Source organism: Symphalangus syndactylus, chromosome 22 (genome assembly GCF_028878055.3).
Source record: "Symphalangus syndactylus isolate Jambi chromosome 22, NHGRI_mSymSyn1-v2.1_pri, whole genome shotgun sequence".
NCBI classification, from domain to species: Eukaryota; Metazoa; Chordata; class Mammalia; order Primates; family Hylobatidae; genus Symphalangus; species Symphalangus syndactylus.
The window spans coordinates 65,584,635-65,611,614 of NC_072444.2; the positions used below are offsets into that span (position 1 = coordinate 65,584,635).

The window sequence follows — 26,980 nt, forward strand, 5'->3', positions numbered from 1 at the left end:
TAAGGTAATGACTGGCCACAGGGCTACTGTGTTTCTAATTAAATTCTGTGTCTTGATCTGGGCACTGGTTATATAGGCAAGCTCATTTAATCAACATTTGTCAAGCCATATATTTAGGATGGTTTACTTTTCCATATGTATGTGATTCTACAATATAAAGTTTACATCTAAAATGAGGGAAGAAGCTAGGGAGTATATGGGAAGTTTAAGCAAAATAAAACAAAACCTCCTAAATCAATGCAATACACAAGGCCAAGCAATTTAGTGAAGACGGGGCTTCAGAGGGAAGAATTTTGTCTCCCTTTTTTTTTTTTTTCTGGATCTGAGTTCACCAGAGTCTATTATTCAACGTCTTTGCTTCTGGACTGTGCCTAGAGGAAAGAGGTTTTGTCATAGTCATCTTATTATATTTGCTGTCTAGCATGATGACTAGAATAAACAAGAAAATTAATAAACATCAAATAAATGGACAGACTATTAATTCCATTTTGAAACTATAGCTTGTTTTCAAAGAGTTCTGCCTAGGAAAGTTTAGTTATCTTCCCAACTGAATTTTTTTTTTTTTTTTTTTTTTTTCAGGCAGAGTATCACTGTGTCGCCAGGCTGGAGAGAAGTGGCATGATCTCAGCTCACTGAAACCTCCACCTCCCGTGTTCAAGCGATTCTCCTGCCTCAGCCTCCCAAGTGGCGGGGACTATAGGCATGTGCCACCACACCCAGCTAATTTTTGTATTTTTAGTAGAGATGGGGTTTCACCATGTTGGCCAGGATGGTCTCGATCTCTTAACCTCATGATCTACCCACCTCGGCCTCCCAAAGTGCTGGGATTTCAGGCGTGAGCTACCACGCCTGGCCCCAACTGAATTTTTTTAACGTACTACTTATACCCAGATACTGTAACAAGTATAGAGGAAGAGCAATGATTCAACAGCTCTACTTAGTATGGCTTAAATATTTAAATTAATTTTAAGATTGAATAGCTTCAAATTAATAGGTTTAAGATTCACAAAAATGATATTTAAAATTTCTATATTAATCTCTCTCTCTATATATATATATAGGCATGTGATGCATATCACGTAACTCCCTCCATATATCTTCTTTCCTGTTAAATATATTAGCTTAACCCTTAAATGTTCTTGGGTACACTTATTCTCAGGTTCATAAAATAGAATTGCAATGCTCTACAAATCCCATTATGATTTTTAAAAACTGGTGACATTTGCTTTATATTCATAGTATAGATATATGTAGAAGTATAATACATGTCTCTGAAGTTTATTAATGTAAATGATTTTGCATCATTAGATTTTTCATTTTGTTATTATCATTCACTTAAGTCCTAACAACACTAAATGATTAATTGGTATACATGATGTTGGAATAATTTTTGAATCAGTTCTCTGTTATGCTAATATTTTAAAAAATGAATCACTAGGCAGTGAACAAATAATTGTTTAATGCAATTAAAACTACTCAGTGATTTTATAATGCTAAATCAATACCCACGAGAAAACAGGTCAAACGTGAGCATATTTATAAAATTATCCTGGAACCTATGCAAAGAAATATAATTATGTCTGTACTAAAGGATCCTCAGAATGGGTGACTGAAATTTGAAAATCTTCAAAAGGGCAATAGAATCTGTCTGAAAAATGTATCAGTTGTAACGTAGTCTTGTTTTTATAAGACATATTTAACTAATTTTTGAAATCATCTGAATCTGGCTATCAAAAGAGGAAATCTAGATCAAATAACATAGTAAGTATATAAAAAAAATTAGTCACCATTTAAATTGAGAAAAAACTTTATGAAAAGAAAAATGTATGTTTTTTACCTATCTTTTCTATTTTTATAAAAATACAGTTAGTCCTTATGCTTTAATTGTAACATTCCTTATTATCAGTCCCAAATTTTCCTTTATATATTATTTTATTTGAATATTTTGATTTAAATAGGCCAGCTTAATTTTTATTGAGACAATGAAAATTGCAAAAATTATGTAATTTCTCTCATAATAGAAATATTCTACATATTAATGTAAGAAACTAAATATTTTTAAATAATGTAATTTACCTACACATACAGTATTTCATATGTTACTGAAAAAATTAAGTTTATTAAGTTTTAAGTGTTGCTGCAATTAAGACTAGGCATTTCATTTTGTGTGTCTCATTTCTTTTCTAAGTGGCTCAAAATTAAATAAATATACTATGCAATATGTAGTTAAAATAAAAATGCAAGGGTACAAAAAAGGAATGTTACAAATTAAGAATTAAGGCTTTCGGCTGGGCGCGGTGGCTCACGCCTGTAATCCCAGCAGTTTGGGAGGCCGAGGCGGGCGGATCACGAGGTCAGGAGATGGAGACTATCATGGCCAACGCGGGGAAACCCTGTCTCTACTAAAAATACCAAAAATTACCCGGGCACAGTGGCGGGCACCTGCAGTCCCAGCTACTCAGGAGGCTGAGGCAGGAGAATGGCGTGAACCCAGGAGGTGGAGGTTGCAGTGAGCCAAAATTGCGCCACTGCACTCCAGCCTGGGTGACAGAGCGAGACTCCCTCTCAAAAAAAAAAAAAAAAAAAAAAAAAAAAGAATTAAGGCTTTCAATAGATAATTTTTAATACGTTTCCATCACTTAGCAAATTTAACTTCAAAATTCTTATCCCTAGCTGGGAATTATAACTATCTGGAAAGTTATTTTAAAATATTGATCCCAGAGCCCCAGTCCACAAAATTTCAGTTTAATTAGTTTGGGCTGGTCATTGGCCTCAGTATTTTTAAAATATCTCTCCAGGTAATTCTGTGATACACAATTTTTAAAAAATTATTTTAAACATTGCATATTTTTATAAGTTTTCAAATGTAATATTTTAGTAAATTCAACTGGGCCATTTAAATTTTGCTGGAAAGAGTATCACAATGGTGAAATCTTTGGGGACAAGGGAATGGTAGAGATGTAGATACGGGAAATAGACACACTATGAATATTGAAATGTAGAGGATTAACTTCCAGGCCTCTACACAGGTATAATAAATATAATCAAAATCTTCTAAATATTCTTTTTCTGGCACTAACTTCAGACAGTACAAAACAACTCCTTCTACTTCTGGGACTGTGAAAGTTTTAGAAACTGGTCATTGAAAACACACAAAACATAGAGAAATACCAATAAGTTACATCACATGCTATACCTGTAGAAGAATTATAATATTCCAAATACCCCAAAATGAACATTTTTTCAGGCTTCATCAGAAATGGCATGACTATTCCTATTCCTGGGGCAGAACTGTTTTGGAAACATTAAAACTTTAGCTCTGTTGGAGGCTAGTTATTACATGGGGATGTATTCACTATTAGGCTATCTCAAGAAATGCTTTATCCATCCTGAGAATATTTGGGTTTTGCTGGGTAAAGAATGGATGTGCTGGCTGGGCACTGTGGTTCATGCCTGTAATCCCAGCACTTTGGGAGGCCAAGACGGGTGGATTACTTTCAGTTGAGAGTTTGAGACCAGCCTGGCCAACATGGCAAAACTCCATCTCTACTAAAAACACAAAAAAATTATCCAGGTGTGGTGGCACACGCCTGTAGTTTTAGCTACTCAGGAGGCTGAGGCAGGAGAATTGCTTGAACCCAGGAGGTGGAGGTTGCAGTGAGCTGAAATCATGCCACCGCACTCCAGCCTGGGCAACAGAGCGAGACTCTGTCTCAAAAAAAAAAGGAATGTACTGAGGAAACCCAAGCACTTTTTCTGTTCCATCCCTGGCTTCTCTGTGAATGAACACAAATCTAAGATGTCAGCCTTCAGTTGCCTTGTCTAAGTATTTCTGGCAGCCTAGCCCTGGCTACTCCACCATTGTGAGGTGGTAATGATAAGAATAATGCCTCAAACAATTGTGTCTGACACATGGAAAGCATGATGTAAATGTTAGCTAGATTTATGAGTGGTATAAATGTTTATATTTCCCTTTCAAGCTAAGCCTCTATTCTAAAGCTTGCAACCATCTCTCTGGTAATCCCATAACTGATAATTTGGAGATAATCTAATTACTAAAAATTTTGAGATTATGTACTTCATTCATAATCACAATATTCTCTCAATTATAAAACAAGCACATCAAAATTAGAAACTTTTGGTCTGTGAAAAGTAATAAAAGACATGATTTAGTCTGGGAGTAAATATTTGCAATCCATGCATCCAAGAAAAGGTAAGCATCAACGAAAGAACTTTCAAAACTCAATAGTTAAAAAAAATGCAATTCAAAAATGGGCAAAAGACATGGAGCATGTTGACTAGAACAGAGAAGAAAATTTCACAGAAAAGAGAACAGAGAAGAAATATTTCACAGAATAATACATACAAATGGCAAATAAACACATAAAAAGGTGTTCAATATCATAGGAAAATGCAAATTAAAATGAAAATTGTCATAAACAACCTAAAGTCTAGAAGAAATAAAAGTGTTTTTAACTGACAATAAGATACACTATATATCTATTAGAATAGCTAAAATAAAAAGCAGTGAGAACACTAAATGCCAACAAGGATACAGAGAACTGGATCACTGATACACATTGCTAGTGGGAATGTAAAATGATAAAACCACTCTAGGAAACAATTTGACAGTTTCTTATAAAATTGAGCACACTAATGCAATGTGACCCAGTATTGCATTCCTGGGAATTTATCTCAGAGAAATAAAAACTAATCTTCACACAAGAATGTGTATATAAACCTTTAAATTATTATTATTATTTTTTCAAGACAGAGTCTCACTCTGTCGCCCAGGCTGGAGTGCAGTGGCATGATCTCGGCTGACCGCAACCTCTGCCTCTCAGGCTCAAGTGATTCTCTTGCTTCAGCCTCCTATACCGCCCTTTTAATTTTTTGTATTAAATATTTTTTGTAAAGACAGCTTTTGCCACCTTGGCCAGGCTAGTCTTGAACTCCTGGCCTGAAGTAATCCGCCCAACTCAGCCTCCCAAAGTGCTGGAATTACAGGCATCAGCCACCACGCCCAGCCTACATTAATTTTTTTAAAAGCACATTATTCAACAACTAGTCAGAGTATACTGCCTTTATCTTAACATGATCTAAATGCTTCCTGGAAATTACCCTTTTCATTTCACCCTGTCAGTTACAGGGCTAAAGTAGTCAACTGATCCCTTACTACTTATCTTATTCAAGGTAAGATTTCAACATTTCCTCCGTCCTTCCTACCATAACTCATTTTACCTCGGACAGTTTATCCATATCCCGAGCCCCTGATGAGTAGCAAATCTTATATGCCTTGTGAAAATAACACACACAGAAACAGAGGAAAAACCAGAATCAATGAAATTATTTCTTTAAGTGTTTTCTTTTAAAAGCATTTTAAAAGCTTTAATACCTATAGTTTTATAATTTTCCAAAACTATATTTTATAGCTTGGTAAGTAAAATAGAACAAAATATTTTTAAAGCACTGGATTGTGTCACTTAAATATTTTTAAACTGTAGTTCCTGACAACATAATGCTAAATATTTCCTTATGTTAGATTTGCTATGCATATAGAAAAATTCACAGTTTTGTACACATATCATCCTCTTGCACATATCATCATCATGTCTTTTATGCCTGCTTTTCTTTTCTGCTGAGAATAAGGAAAGCCCCTCCTCTTTCTGTTGCTTCTTTAAAAAAAAAAAAAGTATTTTTTTTTCAAGATCCTGTAGCAATTTCAAAATATCATCAATTTGGTTACAATTCTTTTTTCTAATTTTCCTCCCTGCAAAATATTTGTTGTTTATTATCAGTGTCTACTTATCTTACCTGTATGATGAGCATAGTACTCATGAAAAACATTGAGTGTTTTTGCTTTGTTTAACTCTACTAAAAATCTCATTCAAATGGCTTTTAATTATCAGTGATTTTTTTTTCCTTCACTGAACTATGTCCTCCTTGAGGATGGTACCAGGTTTTATTTTCAGGGTCTAGTACCTAGTGGTCACTTCATAACCTTTTTAAAAAATTACCTCCCCCGCACCCCCAACTTAATAATATTTGAATTAAATGAGTAAATGAATAATCAGATGAAAGTGTAATATATTTAAATTATTTGTGTGTGTTAGCATATGTAATTATAATATTAGTTTGTCAACTTCTCCGGCTTTTTTTGTAACCTATTTGTAACATTTCTTTTGAGATGTGCAGTCTTAAATGGAATGTGCTTCTTACATAATAAAAGTGATTGTGCTGAGTAATAAGTATATATCAATAACAGAAATGAATAATATTGAACAAGGAAACATATCCAGGACTTTTTTAAAAAAATTCACTTCTAAAAACTGAGGTTCCTTATTTTATTTTGATGTGGGAAAAAGTGCTTAAGAATGTTATCTACGAATATAATTCACAATCAACTTCATACAGTGTATGAGTTGGAATAAAGTAATAGAAAATGCCTGGTAGATTTCAAGAAGATGTACTTCAAGTTTAAGTAAACAAATAACTTTCAATTGGGATTACACTGAAAATAAAGGGCAGGCCGGGTGCCATGGCTCACGCCTATAATCCCAGCACTTTGTGAGGCCGAGGCGGGTGGATCACAAGGTCAGGAGTTCAAGACCAGCCTGGACAATATGGTGAAACCCCATCTCTACTAAAAATACAAAATTAGCCACTCAGGAGGCTAAGGCAGGAGAATTGCTTGAATCTGGGAGGCAGAGGTTGCACTGAGACAAGCTGCGCCACTGCACTCCGGCCTGGGCAACAGAGTGAGACTCCATCTCAAAAAAAAAAAAAAAAAAAAGAATAAAGGGGAAACATCAAAGAAATAAAAATATATAGTACAAAACATTCCTAAGAATATCCATGAAGGGTAATGTTGATTGACAAGCCAAGTTCCTTTATATGAGGCTTAAGGGATAAAATTCATAATATAACGGCATTTTAAACATAGATATCACTGTAAGCAGTAAAGTAAAATCCTCTGATATGTAAACTGCTCTAAGCATTTAATGTATCCAAGACTGAGTAATACATCTTAATTGAGAATATTTAGCTCAACAATGGATAACTGGAATGCTGATGTTGATTTGTATTTAACAGAAACAAAGTTATTCAGCCTAAATTGCCTGAAGGCTGCAATTACTCAGTCTTTAGTGACACATACTCATAAAATGCCAAGCTGAGCGTTTTCATATGATTATAATGCACTTCTATTTTAAGTATGTCACATGTGGATTTAACAGCAAACAAGCAAGGGAAGTCAGTGAATTGCAATATAAAAACAATTCCTCAAACTAGAAAGTCTAGTGTATCAGTGGCATTGCCATTGCAAAGCAATTAAAGATTCAGAAATAATTAATTGTGAGGCACAATTGGCTAAGAGGTGAAATTGGTTCTTGCATACTCCTGGCTGCTTAGAAAAGTCAACTGTTGTGTCCTAACTGGGTCCACATTTCTTAGAAATAAGCTAGTTCTGGATTTTCCCCTTTCCCACATTCCATGCTTGAAAAGTATCAGCTTTATTCCCTGATCTTTGCTGAGGTCAAGTAATTGCTATATGAAATCAGCCTCTCTGGGCACAGCATAATGATTAAGATTTAATATGGTTTTGGAAGCAAATAAACTTGGATTTGAATCCCAGCTTTCATCGTAGACTATCTTCTTTCAACAAGACTCAGTTTCTGAATCTATAAGGGAAGGAAAAGAACTTCTTTCAGAAATAATTGGTATGAGATGATTAATGCAAAGCATTTTGAAAGTGGCTGATATATTACAAGAGCTTAAAAAGTAGTCACTATAATTATATTATTTTTGTTGCCAGAGTGATCCTGGTTCTACCATATGAAAGATCTTGATAAGTGCATGCAGACACAACGGTGTGGCCTCATGATGAGAATACAGGTACTATAAAGGGTGTTAGGTAATAATTGCTATTTGCTAATTAATGCTGCTCCATTTTTACCAGGCAGAATATAGTGTTTTCTCCTCACATTCTGGAAAAAAAATTAAAATGTATAATCTGGCAACAATATGCACGAGAAGAAATTCAATTGAACAGTGGCTCTTCTTTTCTTAATTGTTTAATTTTCTTCACTGAAATTTAAGGAATATTGTAGACAGTTTGAGCCAGAGCTCACACAGACTTATCATTAAATAATAATTACAATAATTGCTTGCAATAAGTAAATGAAATTACAATGAGTAAATAATGCAGTGATTAATGCCCTATGTATTTAAGCATTTCATGGTGTGATGATCATGTATGCCAGCAACAACAGGTTTGTATTTATTTTTTCACACATTCATATATCCATTCACAGTACAGTAAAATTCCATTTTAGAAATCACTCAGTGGAGTAGTTCTGAAGGAATCTTTTAAAGTGGTATTACCATGACATGGACTACTTAGAGTATTTCAAATATCCTATGTCAAGTGTTTCCTTGTGAAACAACTTTGATTCTACATTATGTAGTAGTTTCAGTTTATATATAAAACACAGAAATATTTTATCCAATTATTTGCATAGCAGTTGTAAATTATTCAGAAGGACAGAAAAAAATAATAGTAAAATATTATCCTTAGCAAACTACCACAGGAACAGAAAACCAAACAATACATGTTCTTACTCATAAGTGAAAGCTGAATGATGCGAACTCATGACCACAAAGAAGGGAACAACAGACACTGGATTCTACTTGAGGGTGGAAGGTGGGAGGAGGGTGGGAGAGGAGCAGAAAAAAATAGCTCTTGAGTACTAGGTTTAAGACCTGGGCGATGAAATAATCTGAACAACAAACCTCAATGACATGAGTTTACCTATATAACAAACCTTCACAAGTACCTCCGAACCTAAAACAAAAGTTTAAAAAAATAGCAAAAGGAATAAAAAAAATTTAAAAAATAGGAAACACAATAATCTGAAATTCTTTAGTATTTTCTCTTAATTAGTAAGAAATATAAGCTCTTAAATATATTTTAAGAAAATGGTTGAGGCACGCACAGTGAAAATACTCTAACTTTTAAAAAAAAACTTACTATGCACTGTACTTTTAATCTGGTTTAATCTATATGAGGCCTTTGGGGATAGATCAAAAATTACAATTAATAGGGTTGAAATAAATGAGGGATTACTGTAAAAATTTTTTGATTTCATCTTTATTTCCTGTGCTAAGAAGATTCATCAATAAGTAGATAATATGACTATATTTATTTCTGCCTGTTCTTCAATTTTATGAGAAATCTGTCATTGAGGTGCTAATGAGAGCCCAGTGGCCACAGGGTTAGACAGGGGAAGCTAGAGAAAAAGCAAGAGGAATAAGTGGAGAAGAAAATTTAGAAGTGTAACATTTCCAACTTTTTCTTCCTAGCTAGTCATGCACTTACATAGCAACCCAGGTGCATATACATAATATTTTGTACACCATATGTGAGAAAATAATGGTATAAATATAAATCTGAGAGCACTTTAATATGTTTTTTATTCCTCGGATACATCAAATGAAATGCAACATGAATCCATATCCAGGTCACCAAGTATGCACTTCCAGTGGAAATATTCTTTCTAAATATCACACATTCACAAATTAATCTTACTCAACTAAGACATATCAATAAATCTTAGGTTTAGTCAATCCTGTAGAGAGACTCTTGTTATAGGATAGGAAACAGTATTCACTTCATTCAACAAATTTTTATTGAAAATCTACTTATGTGCCAAAATTGTGCTATAAGTTGAGGCTATAACGGTAAATAAAGCAGATATGGTCCCTAGCTTTGTGGTGCTTCCCTTTTAGTTGATGAGGCAGTAGGTAATCATATATTCAACAAACAAATTAAAAATTTAAATGATAACAGAGCTAAAAAGTAAAATACAGTCCTAAAAGTGTCTGTTTTAGAAGACTTCAACCTGGTCACAGAGGTCAGGGAAGGGTTCTTGGAAAATAACACTTGGCTTATTAGACAGGAGTGAGTGAACTAAACTAAGAGGAGACAGGAGAAATTTCTGGGCAAAAAAATCACTTGTTAAAATGTAATATTAGTGAAAAGATCCTAAAAAGCGGGAGAATATCAAAGAAGGGTAATATGACTGGAGTGGGAAGTTTTGGTCACACTGCACAACTACAGAAAAGTTTGTGTTCAAAACGTGCGATGATTACTTTTATGTGTCAACATGGCTAGGCTGTGATACCTAGTTATTCAATCAAACACTATCCTGGGTGTTGCTGTGGAAGTATTTTGCGGATGTGATAACCATGTGCAATCAGTTGACTTTAAGTGAGGGAGATCATTCTCAAAAATCTGGATGGTCCTGATTCAATCAGTTGAAAGGCCTTATGAACAGAATTGAGGTTTCTCTGACAAAGAAACTCATTTTGTCGTCTTCAGCTTCAGCTCCTGCCTGAGAGTGTCAAGCATGTCTTTAGTGACAGCCTGCCCAAGGATTTCAGATTTGACTAGCCAGTTTTCAGGATCTCATAAGTCAAAATTTTGCAACAAATAACAGATATGTAGGTATACATATACAGCAGGTCCTTGAATAACATTTTAGTATAACATTGACTAGGAAAAAAAATGATTCCCACCTGGGGCCACTGTCTGTATGGAGTTTGCCTGTTCTCCCCATGTTTGTGTGGGTTTTCTCTGAGTGTTCTGGTTTCATCCCACATCCCAAAAATGTGCATGTTACGGTAATTGGCATGTTTAAATTGTCCCAGTTGAAGAGACTGACACCATCAAAATTGCAGAAGAGAAGCCAGATGGCTTCACTCTCCCCAACAGAAAACCAAAAATAATTATTGAGTGCCAAGATGATCACCAGCAATATCCAGGAACTCAAATCTGAGGCTGAGATGATCCCTGAAGCCATAGAGAAGTGAAAAACTCTGAGCAGACAGTAAGAGAAATGGGCCTTTCTATTCATAAGCCCCTCCCCCAATCTGCCAGTCACCACACATGAATGATTCCTCCTAGACTCATGGTTTCTACGCTGGAAAAAATGAGATTAAGGCAGAGCCAGCTTCCTCAGCATCTTGGATCCCCTTTTAAGAAAACTATTACTGTCTGGACCCACAGGAAGAATCATGAGGGCCTGTAGGGAGAAAACCCCTGAGGGCAGCTGGAGACACAGAAGGAAGGTGGGATTAGAAACCCCAACCTGTGAAACACTGTTCTTTATCTCAGCCAAGGGGACACCGAATAAAAGTTGCTATTCAGCAGCAACACACTGTAGGAGGCAATCTCAATGAGTATTCTGAGCATGAAGCCCCAGCCAGTCTCCTACAGAGCCAAGGTATCCTCCTTAGGAACCCCACTCCAATTCAGGACCGGAAGTGTTCTGAACACTTGTGAAAGCCAAGGCAAATTTGGGATTAAGATGCCATCTAATGCCAAAAAAAAAAAAAAAAAAAAATGAAAAAGCAAGCCATCAATCTAGGATTAAGTAGATCTACAAGTGACTGCAAAGAAACTCTAAGCAAACATACCCTAGAAAACTAACACAAGCCAGACACAAGTAAAGGCCTTCAATGAAAAGCTATAGACTTACATCCATAAGAAACAACTGCAAACAGGGAACCAAGACCTCCTCAAATGGACAAAACAAAGAGCCAGTGACTAACCCTAATGAGACAGCAATTTGTGAGCTCTCAGATCAAGAATTCAAAATGGTAGTTCTGAAGAAACTCACTGAACTTCCAGGAAATGTGGAAAATCAATTCGGAAGCTTATCAGAGCAAGTAACAAATATTAAAATAATAATTTAAAAAATCAAACAGAAATCTTAGAAGTGAGAAACAAGTTTGCTGAACTAAAAAATGCACTAGAGGCAACAGCAGAATGGATCAAGTGGAAGAAAATAAGTAAGCTTAAAGAGAGGCTATCAGAAAACATACAGTAAAAGGATAAAAAAGAAAAATAATAAAAAGAAATGAAGAACACCTGCAAGATATAGAGAATAACCTCAAAAGTGTAAATCTAAGAGTTATTAGCATACAAGGGGAGTTGAGAAAGAGCAAGGGGTAGAAAACTTACTCAAAGAAATAATAACAGAAAACGTACCAAACCTAGATAAAGATAAAAATATCTAGTTATAGGAAGGTCAGAGATCACCAAACAGATTCAACCCAAATAAGACTATCCCAAAGCATATAATAATCAAATTCTGAAAGGTTAAGGACGAAGCAAGGATCCTAAAAGCATCAAAAGATAAGAAGCAAATAACACATAAAGGAGCTCCAATTCACTTGGTGATAGACTTCTCAAGGGAAACCATACAGGCCTGGAGAGAGGGGGGTGATGTATTTAAATTGCTGAAAGAAGAAAGGCTGCTGAGCAAGAATATTGTACCCAGAAAGCTTTATGTCAAACATGAAAGAGAAATACAGTCTTTCCCACACAAACAAAAGCTGAGGGAGGGCCGGGCGCGGTGGCTCACGCCTGTAATCCCAGCACTTTGGGAGGCCGAGGCAGGCAGATCACGAGGTCAGGAGATCGAGACCATCCTGGCTAACACGGTGAAACCCTGTCTCTACTAAAAATACAAAAAATTAGCCGGGCACGGTGGCGGGCGCCTGTAGTCCCAGCTACCCGGGAGGCTGAGGCAGGAGAATGGCATGAACCCAGGAGGCGGAGCTTGCAGTGAGCCGAGATCGTGCCACTGCACTCTGGCCTGGGTGAAAGAGCAAGACTCCATCTCAAAAAAAAAAAAAAAAGCTGAGGGAACTCACAATCACTAGACTCATCTTACAAAAAAAAATTCTAAAGGGAGTTCTTCAATATGCAAACAAAAATATATATGCTAACGTGCAAAAAGAAAACATTTGAAGGTCTAAAACTCGTTGCTAAAAGTAAGTATAAATACAAATTCATAATACTCTAAAAACAAGTAACAAAATGGCTTACTTATCAAAAATAATATTGAATGTAAATGGATTAAATTCTCCAATTTTTAAAAGACACAAAGCAGCTGAATAATTTTTTTTAATTCAGGCTTTTTTTTATTTAGGCTATATGCTACCTGTATGAAATTCATTTCACCTATAAAAAGACATACATAGGCTGAAAGTGAAGAGATAGAAGAAGATAGCCCATGTAAATAAAAATCAAAAGCAGAACAAAAGTAACTATTCTTATATTAGATAAAACAGACTTTAAGTCAAACTTAAAAAGAGACAAAGAAAGTCAACATATAATAAAAAAGAGGTCAATTCATTAGTAGGATATAACAATTCTAAATATATATGCATCGAACACCAAGGAACCCAAATATATAAAGCAAACATTAATAAATCTAAAGGGAGAGAGAGACTGTAACACAATAATATGGAGGAATTTAACACCTCACTCTCAGTAATTGACAGATCATTGAGATGGAAAATCAACCAAGAAACAGTGGTGTTAAACTACACTCTATACCAAATGAATCGAACTGACATTTACAGAGTATTTTGTCCAACAACTACAGAATACACATTCTTCTCATCAGCACATGGAACATTTTCCAGAATAGACTCTATGTGAGGCCACAAAATAAGTGTCAACAAATTCAAAAAAGTCAAAATCGTATCAAGCATCTCTCTGACCACAATGGAATAAAACTAGAATTCAATAATAAGAGAAACTTTAGAAACGATACAAACACATGACAATTAAACAACATGCTCCTGAATATTCAATGGGTCAATGAACAAATGAAGAGGGAAATTTTAAAAATTTCTTGAAACAAATAAAATTAGAAACATAACAAACCAAAACTATGCTATAAAGCAAAAGCAGGGAAGTTTACAACAATGAACACCTACATCAAAAAGTTAAAAGGTTTCAAATGAACATCCCAATGATGCACCTCAAGGAACTAGACAAGAACAAACCAATCCCAAAAGTAGTAGAAGAAAAATAATGATAAAGATCAGAACAGAAATAAATACAATTGAGACTAAAAAATAATACTAAAGATAAATGACATAAAAAGCTGTTTTTTAAAAGACAAAATTGACAAACCTTTAGCTAGACTAATTAAGGAAAAAAAAGAAAAGACAAAATCAGAAACAAAAAAAGGAGACATAACAGCTGATACCACATAAATACATATAATCATTAGGGACTATTATGAACAACTAAACACTAACAAATTGGAAAACCTAGAATAAATTGATAAATTTCTGAACATATACAACCTACAAAGACTGAACCATGAAGAAACAGAAAAAACAAACAGACCAGTAATGAGTAATGAGATTAAATGAGAATAAAAAATACTCCATCAAAAAAAAACCACAGGACCTACCTGATGACTTCACTAGTAAATTATACCACTCATTTAAATAAGAACTAATGCCAATTCTACTCAATGTACTTAAAAAACTTGAAGTGGAGGGAATACTTCCAAACTATTCTAAGAGGCCAGCATTTCCCTGATGTTAAAAGCAAAGACATGACAAAAACTAGGAAAACTATATCCCTAATAAACATAGATGCAAAAATCTTCAGCAAAATACTAGCAAACCAAATTCAACAACATATTGAAAAGATTATTCCCCACAATCAAGTGGGAATTATTCCAGTGATACAAGGATGGTTCAACCTATGCAAATTAATAAATGTGATAAATCACATTAACAGAATGAAGGACAAAAGACATATAATCATTTCCTTAGATGAAAAAGCATTTTAAAAACTCAACATCCCTTTATGATAAAAAAAAATACTTCCCAGCAAACTGGGTATAGAAGAATCAGACCTCCAAACAATGAAGGCCATATATAATAAATCCAAAGCTAACTTCGTACTGAGTGGAGAAAAAATGAGAGCTTTTCCTCTAAGTTCTGGAACAAGACAAGGATGCTTCTATTACTACTTATTTTCAACATAGTACTGGCCTTTCTAGCAAACTAGAAAGGAAGAAGCCAAATTATTTTTGTTTTAAGAGGCATGATATTATACTTAGGAAAACCTAAAGTCCCCACCAAAAATCTATTAGAACTGATAAACAAATTCAGTAATGTTGTAGGATTTATCACACAATAATCAGTGGCATTTATATAAGCCAGCAGTGAGCAAACTGAAAAAGAGATGAAACTGGAAATCATCATTCTTAGTAAACTATCACAAGGACAAAAAACCAAACACCACATGTTCTCTCTCATAGGTGGGAATTAAACAATGAGAACACATGGACACAGGAAGGGGAACATCACACTCCAGGGACTGTTGTGGGGTGGGGGGAAGGGGGATGGGTAGCATTAGGAGATATACCTAACGCTAAATGATGAGTTAATGGGTGCAGCACACCAACATGGCACATGGATACATATGTAACAAACCTGCACATTGTGCACATGTACCCTAAAACTTAATGTATAATAATAACAAAATAAAAAAAAGAAACAATCCCATATGCAATTGCTACAAAAAATATAAAATGCCTAGAAATAAATTTAACCAAAGAAATAAAAGATCTCTACAAAGAAAACAATAAACTACTGATGAAAGAAATTGAAGAACATGCACAAATAAGCGAAGATATTCCATGCTCATGAAGTGGAAGAATTAGAATTGGTAAAATGTCAACACTACCCAAAGCTACCCACAGATTATATACAATCTCTATCAAGAAACCAATGATGTTACAGAGCCACAAAATACCCCAAATAGCCAAAACAATCCTAAACAAATAAATAAATAAAGATGGATGCATCACATTACTTGACTTCAAAACGTACTACAAAGACATAGTAAACAAAACGGAATGGTGCGATATAAAAACAGACATAGAGAACAGTGGAACACACTAGAGAACTCAGAAATAAATCCATACACTTACAGCCACTACATTTTTGACAAAGACACCATGAACATATATTGTAGAAAGGACAATCTCTTCAATGAATACTGCTGAGAAAACTAGATATCTCTATGCAGCAGAATGAGACTAGACTCCTATCTCTTGCCATACACAAAAGTTAAATCAAAATGGATTAAAGCTTGAATATAAGATGTAAAACTATTAAACTACTGAAAGAAAACATTTGGGCAACACTTCAGGACACGGGTCTGGGCAATGATTCCTTGGCTAAACTTTCAAAAGCACAGGCAACAAAAGCAAGAATAGCAAATGGGATTACATGAAACAAAAAGGTTTCTGCACAGCAAAGGAAACAATAAGCAAAGAGAAGAGCGAATCTACAGAATGGAAGAAAATATTTACAAACTATCCATTTGACAAAATATCAATAACCAAAATATATAAGGAACTCAATTCAATAGCAAAATAACTAATAATGTGATTTTAAAATGGGCAAAAGATCTGAGTAGGCATGTCTCAAAAAAAGACACACAATTGGCCAACAGACATACGAAAAAATATTTAACATCACTAACCATCAGGGTAATCACTAACCCTCAAAACTACAATGGGATATCACCTCACCCCAGTTGGAATGGTTATTATCAAAAAGACAAGTAACAGTAGCTAGTGAGGAGGTAAAGAAATAGAAATACTCCTACATTGTTGGCGGGAAAGTAATTTAATACAGTTGACCTTCAATCAACAATGGTTTGAACTGCATGGATTCATTTATACGTGATTTTTTTTTTCAAACAAGGACAGATTGAAAATATAGGGTATTTACAGGATGCAAAACTCACATATTTGGAGGGCCAATTTTTGTGTACCCACTCCTGCAGGGTGGACTCCACAATCTGAGTATGTGTGGATTTTGGTATATGTGAGTGGTCCTTGAACCAATCCCCCATGTATACTGAGGGGACTGTACAGCCACTATGGAAAACAGTATGAAGATTCTTTAAAAGACTAAAAATAGAGCTATCATATGATCCACTAATCTCATTGCTGAGTATACATTCAAAAGTAAGAAATGTAGTATATAAAGAGATACCTGCACTAGCATGTCTATTGCAACTCTATTTACAATAATCACAAGTGTCTATCACAAGTGTCTAGCTGGATGGATAAACAAAATGAGGTACATATACACAATGGAGTATTATTCAGTCATAAAAAAGAATGAAATTGTGTCATTGGCAACATGCATGGAGCATCAGTTCATTATGTTAAGAGAAATTGATGAGACACAGAAAGACAAATACCACATGTTCTCCCACATATATGGAAGCTAATAAAGTACATCTCTTGTGGGTAGAGAGTTGACTAGTGGTTACAAGAGGCTGGAGAAGGTACAGAGGAGTAGGGGGATGAAGAAAGTTTGGACAATCAGTACAAAAATACAGTTAGAAAAAATAAGATCTAGTGTTTGATAGTAGAGTGACTACGGTTAATAATAATGTATTGTCTAGTTCAAAATAGCTAGAAGAGAAGAAACGTTCCCAGTGTAAAGAAAAGTTGCAGATTTGAGGCAACGGATATCTCAATTTCCTTGATTTAATCTTTACATATTATATGCATGTATCAAAATATCACATGCATTCCACACTATGCATTATCATTACGTATCAGTTAGAAAAAGATTGTCCCAATATAAGTGAGAGGGTGTGTGTGCATGAGTGTGCCCTGTGATGAAATAGTGTCCTTTCCAGGGTTTGTTCCCACCTTGTACTCTGAGCTGTCAGGATAGGCTTGAGTAATCCTGTGACCTTAAAGTGGAATAAATGGGTTAGAGAATGAATGAAAGAATACAAATTATTGTCAAATAAAAGTTTGTAAAGTACACAATAATCACACAAATCCACAACAGTAAATGATGTGGTATGAAAGTACTCAGCAAGCCTGCCACATTTGTTATGTTTGGTTTTAAACTATGTGGCAGTAGGAGGTGTTCTTTACCATTGTTACTTGGCAAACATTTTTTTCTTGGTTTAGCCCACCACAACTATGACCACCATCACTCATTGATTCACCAAAAGTTGGTTAAAATCTTATGTGTTTTTATTAGTCTTTCTTAAATGTATGTATGCCTCACATTTATTTCAATGCTTAATATTACAAGTGTTTTGGTCTTTATTTAGAAATTTATTAATGTTTTTGTTGCCAGATATATGCTATAGAAACAGCTCTTGTTTATATTAATGAGCCTACGGTGAAATTGTTTTCTTTATATGTCTTTTGGCTTTAAAGTCACAGTTTCCAAGAACGTGTTGACGATGTCAAGTAGTGACTTACTGTATATACATATAAACACACCCATAATTGGCTTTCTTTCTCTAGTAGAATTCTGACTACTGTGGGTCAGTTTTTCAGAGTCAGCTGGTGAACGAACACATTAGTGTACAAATTTTTTACAAAGGTTATGTTTAATGTATTTTAAAGGGGTTAAAAAATCCCTAAAACAAAGGCTTAATTTTATAAATGAGAATCAAAACCATAAGCATAGCTTATTGTCTACCCTAATATGGCTTTACTATTTCACTGTTTTCAATAACATAATATTACTAGCCCAAGAAATTATTGCCCAGGAAAATAAAAGTTGCAGATAATATTGTTTATTTCAAGATCTTCCTGAAAGACTCATCAACTCTTCAGCAAGAAAAGCATCAAACAACATTTTATAACTTAAGGCTCTTCAAACAACTTCCCCTCAGAATCTTTTTGCTGTTCTAACCAGTCTGAAATTTTTATATAATGATCCTTACTCAATCCTAACCACACCTTCATTTGAAAGACCTACATTAAACCAGACTTTAAAATCTCAATTACAATCGGCTTTTTTTTTCGAGACAGGGTCTCTCACTCTGTCATCAGGCTGGAGTACAGTGGTGCGATCTTGGCTCATTGCAACCTCTGCCTGCTGAGTTCAAGCGATTCTCTTGCCTCAGCCTCTCGAGTAGCTAGCACTACAGGCACGTGCCATCATTCCCAGCTAATTTTTGTATTTTTAGTAGAGACGGGGTTTCACCATTTTGGCCAGGATGATCTGGATCTCTTGACCTCGTGATCTGCCTGCCTTGGCCTCCCAAAGTGCTGGGATTACAGGCGTGAGCCCCTGCACCTGGCCATAAATCCAAATGACAATTTCAACTTTGCCCTTTCCTCTCTTAGATACTACTAAGACTTGGCCAGTTAGTGTTCTCTTTTACCACTGTGAAGAAGAAAGTCAGCTATGTCTAAACAACGGGTCATTTTGGTAACACTTGGAGGAGCCCGAAGCAACAGAGGAAAGAAGATGAAAATAAATTCATGAATTCACTATCCAGAATTGAACACTACTAACATTTCATTATACTTAATTTGAATACTTTTATTAAATATAAAGTAAATTTAACTCATACTGTTAAAATTACCTTTGATAAAGAAGAAAGTTCTCTTTCAGATGTTATTATTGACTCTTCCATAAGCCAACAGCTATTCTAAAATTGGTGTGTATATTTCCAGTTCAATTTTATCTATAGTTTTTAAATAAGCATATCTGGGAGCAATGTATATTAATATCTTGTGTTTCGCTTTGAAATTATACAAATGGTATCATATTATAAGTATGTAAGTAACATTCTGCTAATAACTTTTCTCAATGGTTTTGAAATGTATGTGAAGGAAATGAAAATATGCCACCCCAAAATATACTTCTTTCGTCTATTTTGAGATGACTACTCAGAGGGGCGGAGACACAGGAATAGTTCTCAAAAGCTCTCCTTAGTAGGGAAGACTTGCATCTTTTGAGAAAATCTACGTTAGTGAAGTAAAACACAGATGTAAGAGCTTTATCTGAGGCCTTCTTATCTGCATTATCTGGAGATAGGAAAAACTTAACTCACAGGAAAAGGAAACTAAATGTCTGACATTATTATAGGTGAGACATTACTTTCTATACAGTATAAAAACTTCAGTCACATTGCTCTTTTTATTTTATTTTTATTCATTTATTTATTTTGAGATGAAGTTTCACTCTTGTTCCCCAGGCTGGAGTGCAATGGCACGATCTGGGCTCACTGCAATCTCTCTCAAACGATTCTCCTGCCTCAGCCTCCCAAGTAACTGGGATTACAGGCGCTCGCCACCACACCTGGCTAATTTTTTGTATTTTCAGTAGAGACGGGTTTTCACCATGTTGCAAGGCTGGTCTCAAACTCCTGACCCCAGGTGATCCACCTGCCTCAGCCTCCCAAAGTGCTGGGATTACAGGCGTGAACCACTACACCTGGCCACATGCCTATTTTTAGAGTTTTATATTTGCAGGACTCCCATGTCCATGTGTACGTTAATACATTTGAATGTCTTTTTTTTTTTCCTGTTAATCTGCCTAGTGTTAATTTACTTCAGCAGACTTAGACTCAAACCTTCAAAGGGAAAGTTTGAGCTTCCCTACATATATATGTATGTAAGTAGACACACACATCTGTATGTACATATCATAATTTAGCAATGAAAATGCTGCATTTATTTACTCATTCCTCTTTTAATGAAGATGTAGGCTCTTTTAATTTTTTGAATATTATGATTTAATGTACTTTCTTGAACACATATATAGGAAGTCTCTAGAGTATGTAAGTATGGAATTGCTAGAACATGAGATATTGCATATGAGCCTTTAATTCTAAAAATAACCACAAAAGTTATATACTATTATCTCCATTGTATAGATATGCAACTGCGCCTTAGAAAAGGTAAGAGACTTGTTTAAAGTCACAGAGTTAATAAGCATCAAAGCAGTGATTCATACTCAGATTTGTTTGTTTCCTCAAATAACATTTTTTTTCCCAACCATGTTGTCCCTGAAACACGACAAAAAGAATGTTTTATGTGTATGTGAAAATTGCTATACATGGTCCCTAATATCTGGATTTCTGAATTTTCTTTTTCTTCTTGTACTTAGACTTTGAACAATTTAATTCACTTAATTTGGATTCGCAAATCCAAATGGTGAATGCTACCAAAGGAGATGTTAGTGATCTACGAACATTGCTCATGGTAGGGAGATGGGAGACAATAGAAGCAGGGGAGACTTCATCTGCTCACTTTCTTCTTGTGGGTATCTAAAACAAGGATTTCTGGGGCAGACAGAGATGTGACAGTATATAGCAGGATGGAGAATTGCTGAGGAGCATCCGGATTTTGGAAGTATTTTTTTAAAAAGTATGCATTTATACATGGACAACACAGCTTTTCATTAAGCATTGGGGAGACTATCAATCTTGGCACCTGCTTAACAGGAATTGCAAGCTGAAGTGGAAAGTTACTGGAAGGTGCTTAAACTTATTTGCCTCTTAGCATGAGCAGCAAAGCAGTACAGAGTTAAATCCCCACATTTGTATAAATATTTGCTTATTTCAGAGGCCCACTTGGTCACATATATTCCTTCTACTACATTTCTACGGAATCTATTCTGTTTATTTTCACTAAACTCACTTGGAGTCTTAATACTACAATCGTATGATTTGAGTTCCAGTCTATTGGACCTAATGTACATACTACCACTATTACTGACAGTTTCTATTATTAAGGGCCAGATGTTTTGCCTCATAAATTTTTCTCATTCAGTTCTCATGAGAACTTTATAAAAAAAGACATTTTGTCTTGATTATATGAATAAGGAAACCAAGGACACCAAGCTAACAGTAACTTGCTCAAGGGCACTGAGTTAAATTTACTTAATGGAATCTAAAATAATTTAGGTTCCTGTGCCCCTTAAGGGAAAGGACAGTGTCAAATTTTTATCAACAGGCCTAGTGCAAAATCCGATACTCAATAAAAATCTGTTTATTGAATAAATGAATGTTTGACTCACAGCCATATTCAATGCTGATTTAAGGTATAGTCAGTTATGCTAAAATAGTATGTCTTGTACAAATTAAAACTTTTAAAAAGTGTCATTTTGAAAATCTATTTTTTTAAATTTTCAAATATAATAACTGACATAAAGTAGACATATGTATTATTGAATGTTCAATCATCATCCTTATGCAGTTAAAAATATCACTTGGTGAGTTCATGTCCTTTGTAGGGACATGGATGAAGCTGGAAACCATCATTCTCAGCAAACTATCACAAGGACAAAAAACCAAACACCGCATGTTCTCACTCATAGGTGGGAATTGAACAATGAGAACACATGGACACAGGAATGGGAACATCACACACCGGGGCCTGTTGTGGGGTGGGGGAAGGGGGGAGGGCTAGCATTTGGAGATATACCTAATGTTAAATGACGAGTTACAGGGTGCAGCACACCAACATGGCACGTGTATATATATGTAACTAACCTGCACGTTGTGCACATGTACCTGAAAACTTAAAGTATAATAAAAATATATATATATCACTTGGTGAACAACATCTGAGGGGCCAGCTATAAATTATGAATAGGTAACATGAATACCTCTCTTATAAACTATTTTTTATTATAAGCTGTTAGGCCTTTTATTAAAAAAACATTTTGAGTAGGAAACTGGATATTTAGTATTAGAAAAGATAAAAGTTTTCACCATTATAGAAATAAGCATATAAATTAACATTTTGGTATAAACTATGATTACCAAATTAAAATGCAAGGACTTGATTTGCTTATGCTATTTCTATCATACTCATTTTTCAATATTACATATTCTGAACAATTCCAGATAAGTACCAAATGAATTGCCTTAGTTCAAATTAAGTCCTTTGTATTGGTCCTAATCTTGTAGAACCCCTTGTTTCTTTTGTTCTATCATCTTCCACATAGAAGTATTAGCATTTCAATTTGCCTTTAATTTCTAATACGACCCTGACTTTCAATTATGTAAAAATCTTAGAACAAACTGCCTAGAGAAAATAGCTGTTAACAATATCATTTTATATCAGAGGTTTATTCTATAGACCACATGAAAAGAATTGTTTATTGCAAATCTTAGTGATACTATACCTTTATTGAATCATCACTATGAAAAATGTGCTACTTCAAGTAGCCCTAAATTTCTAAAACAAAGAAAAAATTGACAAGCTTCATGATATATTGATTCTTTTCCCGGATTCAAAAAATATATAGTATTCAATTGAAACAAAATAATGAATTTTCTGTTGTATATTCCATCATTTGCATCTTTATTATAATAATATCAAAATGAGGCTTACTAAATTTTTAAAAGGTATTCTGAAATGACAAATAAGCCCTGTAACAATTTTTGATTCTCAAAGGTATGAAAGAAAACATGAGGAAAAAGTGATTAAGGTTCAAAACAGTATTATAATATAGATATCTACATGCAAATGGGTAAAATATTATATTCTAAGAGAATTTTTATACTTAATATTTTCAAAGATGTTTCTTGGGAACAAGTCAAGGTTCCCTGTCAGTGCCATCATGTTATAGCTGATGATTTGCAATGGTTGGCAAAGGTGGAATAAGAAACTAAATTAACACACTGCAGAGTGAATAAAGACTGAATACTAACTATCAAAACCCGAAACCTTGTCATTATCAATAATGACATAATAATGATGATCAGGAAAAGACTCAGTAGTTATACTGCCACTGTAGCATTGTATCAGATATTTCACCAGTGAAAATAAGAGATTAATTAATTAAATTAAATTAATGTAACTTCGTTATTTAATACATTGCAAAAACTATCATATTAAAAAAATTAATCTTCCTATTCAGATAAAGAATGTTTCCTCCTTGCCTAATGTGATGGTTAATATTGAGTGTCAACTTGTTTGGATTAAAGGATGCAAAGTATTGTTCCTGGGTGTGTCTGTGAAGCTGTTGCCAAAGGAGATTAACATTTGAGTCAGTGGACTGGGAGAAGCAGACCCATCCTCAATCTGGGTGGGCACCATCTAATCAGCTGCTAGCATAAAAGCAGGCAGAGAAAGAGCAGACTTGGTGAGTCTTCTGGCCTCCATCTTTATCCCATGCTGGATACTTCCTGCCATCGAACGTCACACTTCAAGTTCTTCAGCTTTTAGACTCTTGGACTTACACCAGTGATTTGCAAGGGGTTCTCAGGCCTTTGGCTACAGATTGAAGATTGCACTGTCGGCTTTCCTACTTTGGAGGTTTTAGGATTCGGACTAGTTTGCAGGCTCCTCAATTTGCAGATGGCCTATTGTGGGACTTCACCTTGTGATCCTGTGAGTCAGTTCTCCTAATAACCCCCACTTTGTATGTTCATTTATCCTATTAGTTCTGTCCCTTTAGAGAACCTTGACTAATAAACCTAATAGAAACCCAATGGATTCAATGAAATTGGTCAATTCCTGAATTTACTTATTTTACTAATCTTTAATATTTTCTTTCAGGATCTAGATCAAAGGTATATTGTACAAGTACAGGTTTGTCACATTGAAAACTTGGTGACTATTAAAAAAAATACTTACCAACTGGCTCCTTCTGATTCTGAAACAGAATCTTGCTATTACTGCCATCCATATTTGCCATGTTAATTGTGTTTCCATCGGTCCAGTAGAGTTTTCTTAATTCAAAAGAGATATGGATTGAAAATATTAGATGTAGACCTACTCACTGAGAAGAAATATACACTAAAAAACAAAGTAAACATCAAAATATATTCTTGACTCGGGATTTTCTTCAGAAAAATCCAAAATTGTCCAGCCATTTGCGAACAATAACCTACATATTTGCCTGAGAAGAAAGCACCGCTCTTGCTTTTTCCTGTTATTTGTCATTTGTTTATGACAAATGACTTTTTCCTGTTATTTGTCATTTGCTTATTTGTCATTTGTTAGTGAAGAAAAAATATCTCACTTCCTTTTTCCTCGTACATACAAGACTGAATATTTAGCTAAGACTATGGTAAATTATTTTCTTTGTTAAGTAATTCATCAAGATTGATTCCTCTTGGCTGTGAAGAAATCAGATGCCATAGAGGGTAACAAACTCATTTCTTCCATTGTTGTTGAAAGCACTAGAGAGAAAAGCATCTCTTTTAGCTCCCTTAAGGGTACAAGGTGACTATCCAAAAGACAGAAGAATCTGATCTACCTAGCAGTGACCATGATACCAACATGTAGTACATGCATTTTTAACCACTGGCTTTCAAAATGAAAGCAACCGCTTTCTCCTACATCTCTTTTTATTCAGAACTGTCATTTCTTAGAAACATAAATTAATGAGATCTTACCTATGTCACAGATATATATGTTGGTGTAGGATATATATAATCTCCAGATAATAAAACTCTAACCAGGGATCTCTTTTACAGTTTCCATATTTACATTTTTTTACTCTTATGGCTGTTATATATATATCCTCTGAATTAAGCAATGTTTTTATATAAAATCAGAGCAAAAGTCTATGAAATTTTGGAAAAACTTAAAAAAAAATAATCATACTTTACCCCCTGACTGGGTGAGCTGCAAGACACTGTGGCTTATCAATTCCATGGATAATTGAGGTTTTCAAAGAGCCATCTAGCCTTGCCACATTAATTTGCGTTTCATCAAATTCTGAGCTAATCCAGTATAAATTACGTGACACCCAATCCACTGCTAGCCCTCTGATACTCTGAATATCTATAAAACAGGAAAGAGAAGATTTAAAAGTGAATGAGGTTTTTCATTGTATTGGCTCTCCAAGTAGTTATTTTCTATCTAAGGGAAAATTTAATTTATACTTTAATTTGTTAGCTAAAATCACACAAGATTGTAATCTCATTCCCTTATCAGCCCTTCTTAAGGCATGAATAATCATTAATGTCTTACTGCTGAGCTATTTGAAAACCTGAAGCAACATTTAGCATTGAAATTACACTAACAGTCAATGATTCACTAGTAAACACTTAGGAGCAAACACAGGCAGCAGTCTTATGAGCCAAGGTGACCAAAATTCAAATAAGAGTAATAGCTTCTCCAGTTGATAGCACATCTTTCTAGTTAGGAGAAAGTACTTATGGGCCATCAACAAATGGGCTATTTTATGTTTTAAGTGCCAATTTGTTACTAAAATGAAATAAAACAATTCAACTTTCCTCAAAGAATCACCAGAGTTGAACATCTTTCAAAATAGATAATTAAGAGGAATTGACTGAGAAGAGAAAATCCACTAAAATCATTTTAAGATCCCTTCAATGTGGATTCTGCGGAAAATTCTGAAATCAAATTAAGTTTGGATTTGTTACAGCCAATATAAATATTTTGGTTGTTATTCATTTATTACTGAATTGGACATCTTTTAAAACAATTATGGAATTTGGACTTAAATATAATTGCACATTGCAACTTCCACTTAAAAATTGCACCTTTTCAAGAAAAAAAAAATGAAGTGTTATAAAGGATAAATGCAGAAAATCTTTTAAGAAATATTAACATATAAAGGAGGCCAGTTTAGTGCCCAGTTTATAGCATTTGATTACCTTGATTTTGGTTTTTAGAAAATTTTAATATTTTCTAGCATTCTGTACTTACAGAGTTCTCTAGACCACTAGTTCTCAAACTTACAAGACACCTGGAGACTGTTAAAATAAAGATTCTAATTCAGTAGTTCTGGGGAGAGGCCCAAGATTCTGTTATTGCTCAAGGTTGGTGATTCCAGTCAAAACTTCTGAGCAGCTGCTACCTAGCTCTAGTCGAATTGCTTTCTTTTTATTCTTTTCAAAAGAAGGCGAATTCCTTCCCTTTTTATTCTTTTCAAAAGAAGCCACAAAGCTAGATTTTTTAATGTGAAAGTGGAAACTCCAGATCTATAAAGTATGCCAACTAGTTCAAAATGTAAGACAGCGAAACAAGATGTGGGGGCCTGGCAGTTCTGAGTCAGCCGTAAAGTGCAGTATTTGAATGGTAGGCTTCCAGCTTACATTTCCGTGCCAGAATCTCAACTGAGCCTACCTTGCTGCTAAAAAATCCTTTTAGTATTTCTAAGTAACTAATAATCACAGTTGCCTTAGAAGATATTACTCGTGTTTCCGGTTCTCTTCAAATCAAGAACCCTCTCACTCTGCAAATTACTTTTCATGATTAATTTACAGGTAAGTTGGTGAATTTCAAATGTAAACTTGTTTCTCTATCTTAAACTTCACATTTCTTCTTATTTTTAGTTATCCTCAACCAATTTCATCTTTGTTTTTTTTTTAGACAAAAGTAAT

At 34.6% G+C, this 26,980-nt stretch overlaps 1 protein-coding gene across 2 annotated transcripts in view; it reads right to left on the minus strand.

The window, feature by feature from the left end:
• The window catches only part of LRP1B (LDL receptor related protein 1B), a 1,943,477-nt gene that overhangs the window by 603,122 nt on the left and 1,313,375 nt on the right, over positions 1-26,980 (minus strand). For both annotated transcript variants that reach the window (XM_055261032.2, XM_063631317.1), the window contains exons 30-31: positions 25,238-25,412; positions 24,258-24,352 (exon numbers count right to left, since the gene is read on the minus strand). In XM_055261032.2, the coding sequence (XP_055117007.1) occupies positions 24,258-24,352; positions 25,238-25,412 (270 nt within the window). The remainder of the gene's footprint in view (positions 1-24,257; positions 24,353-25,237; positions 25,413-26,980) is intronic.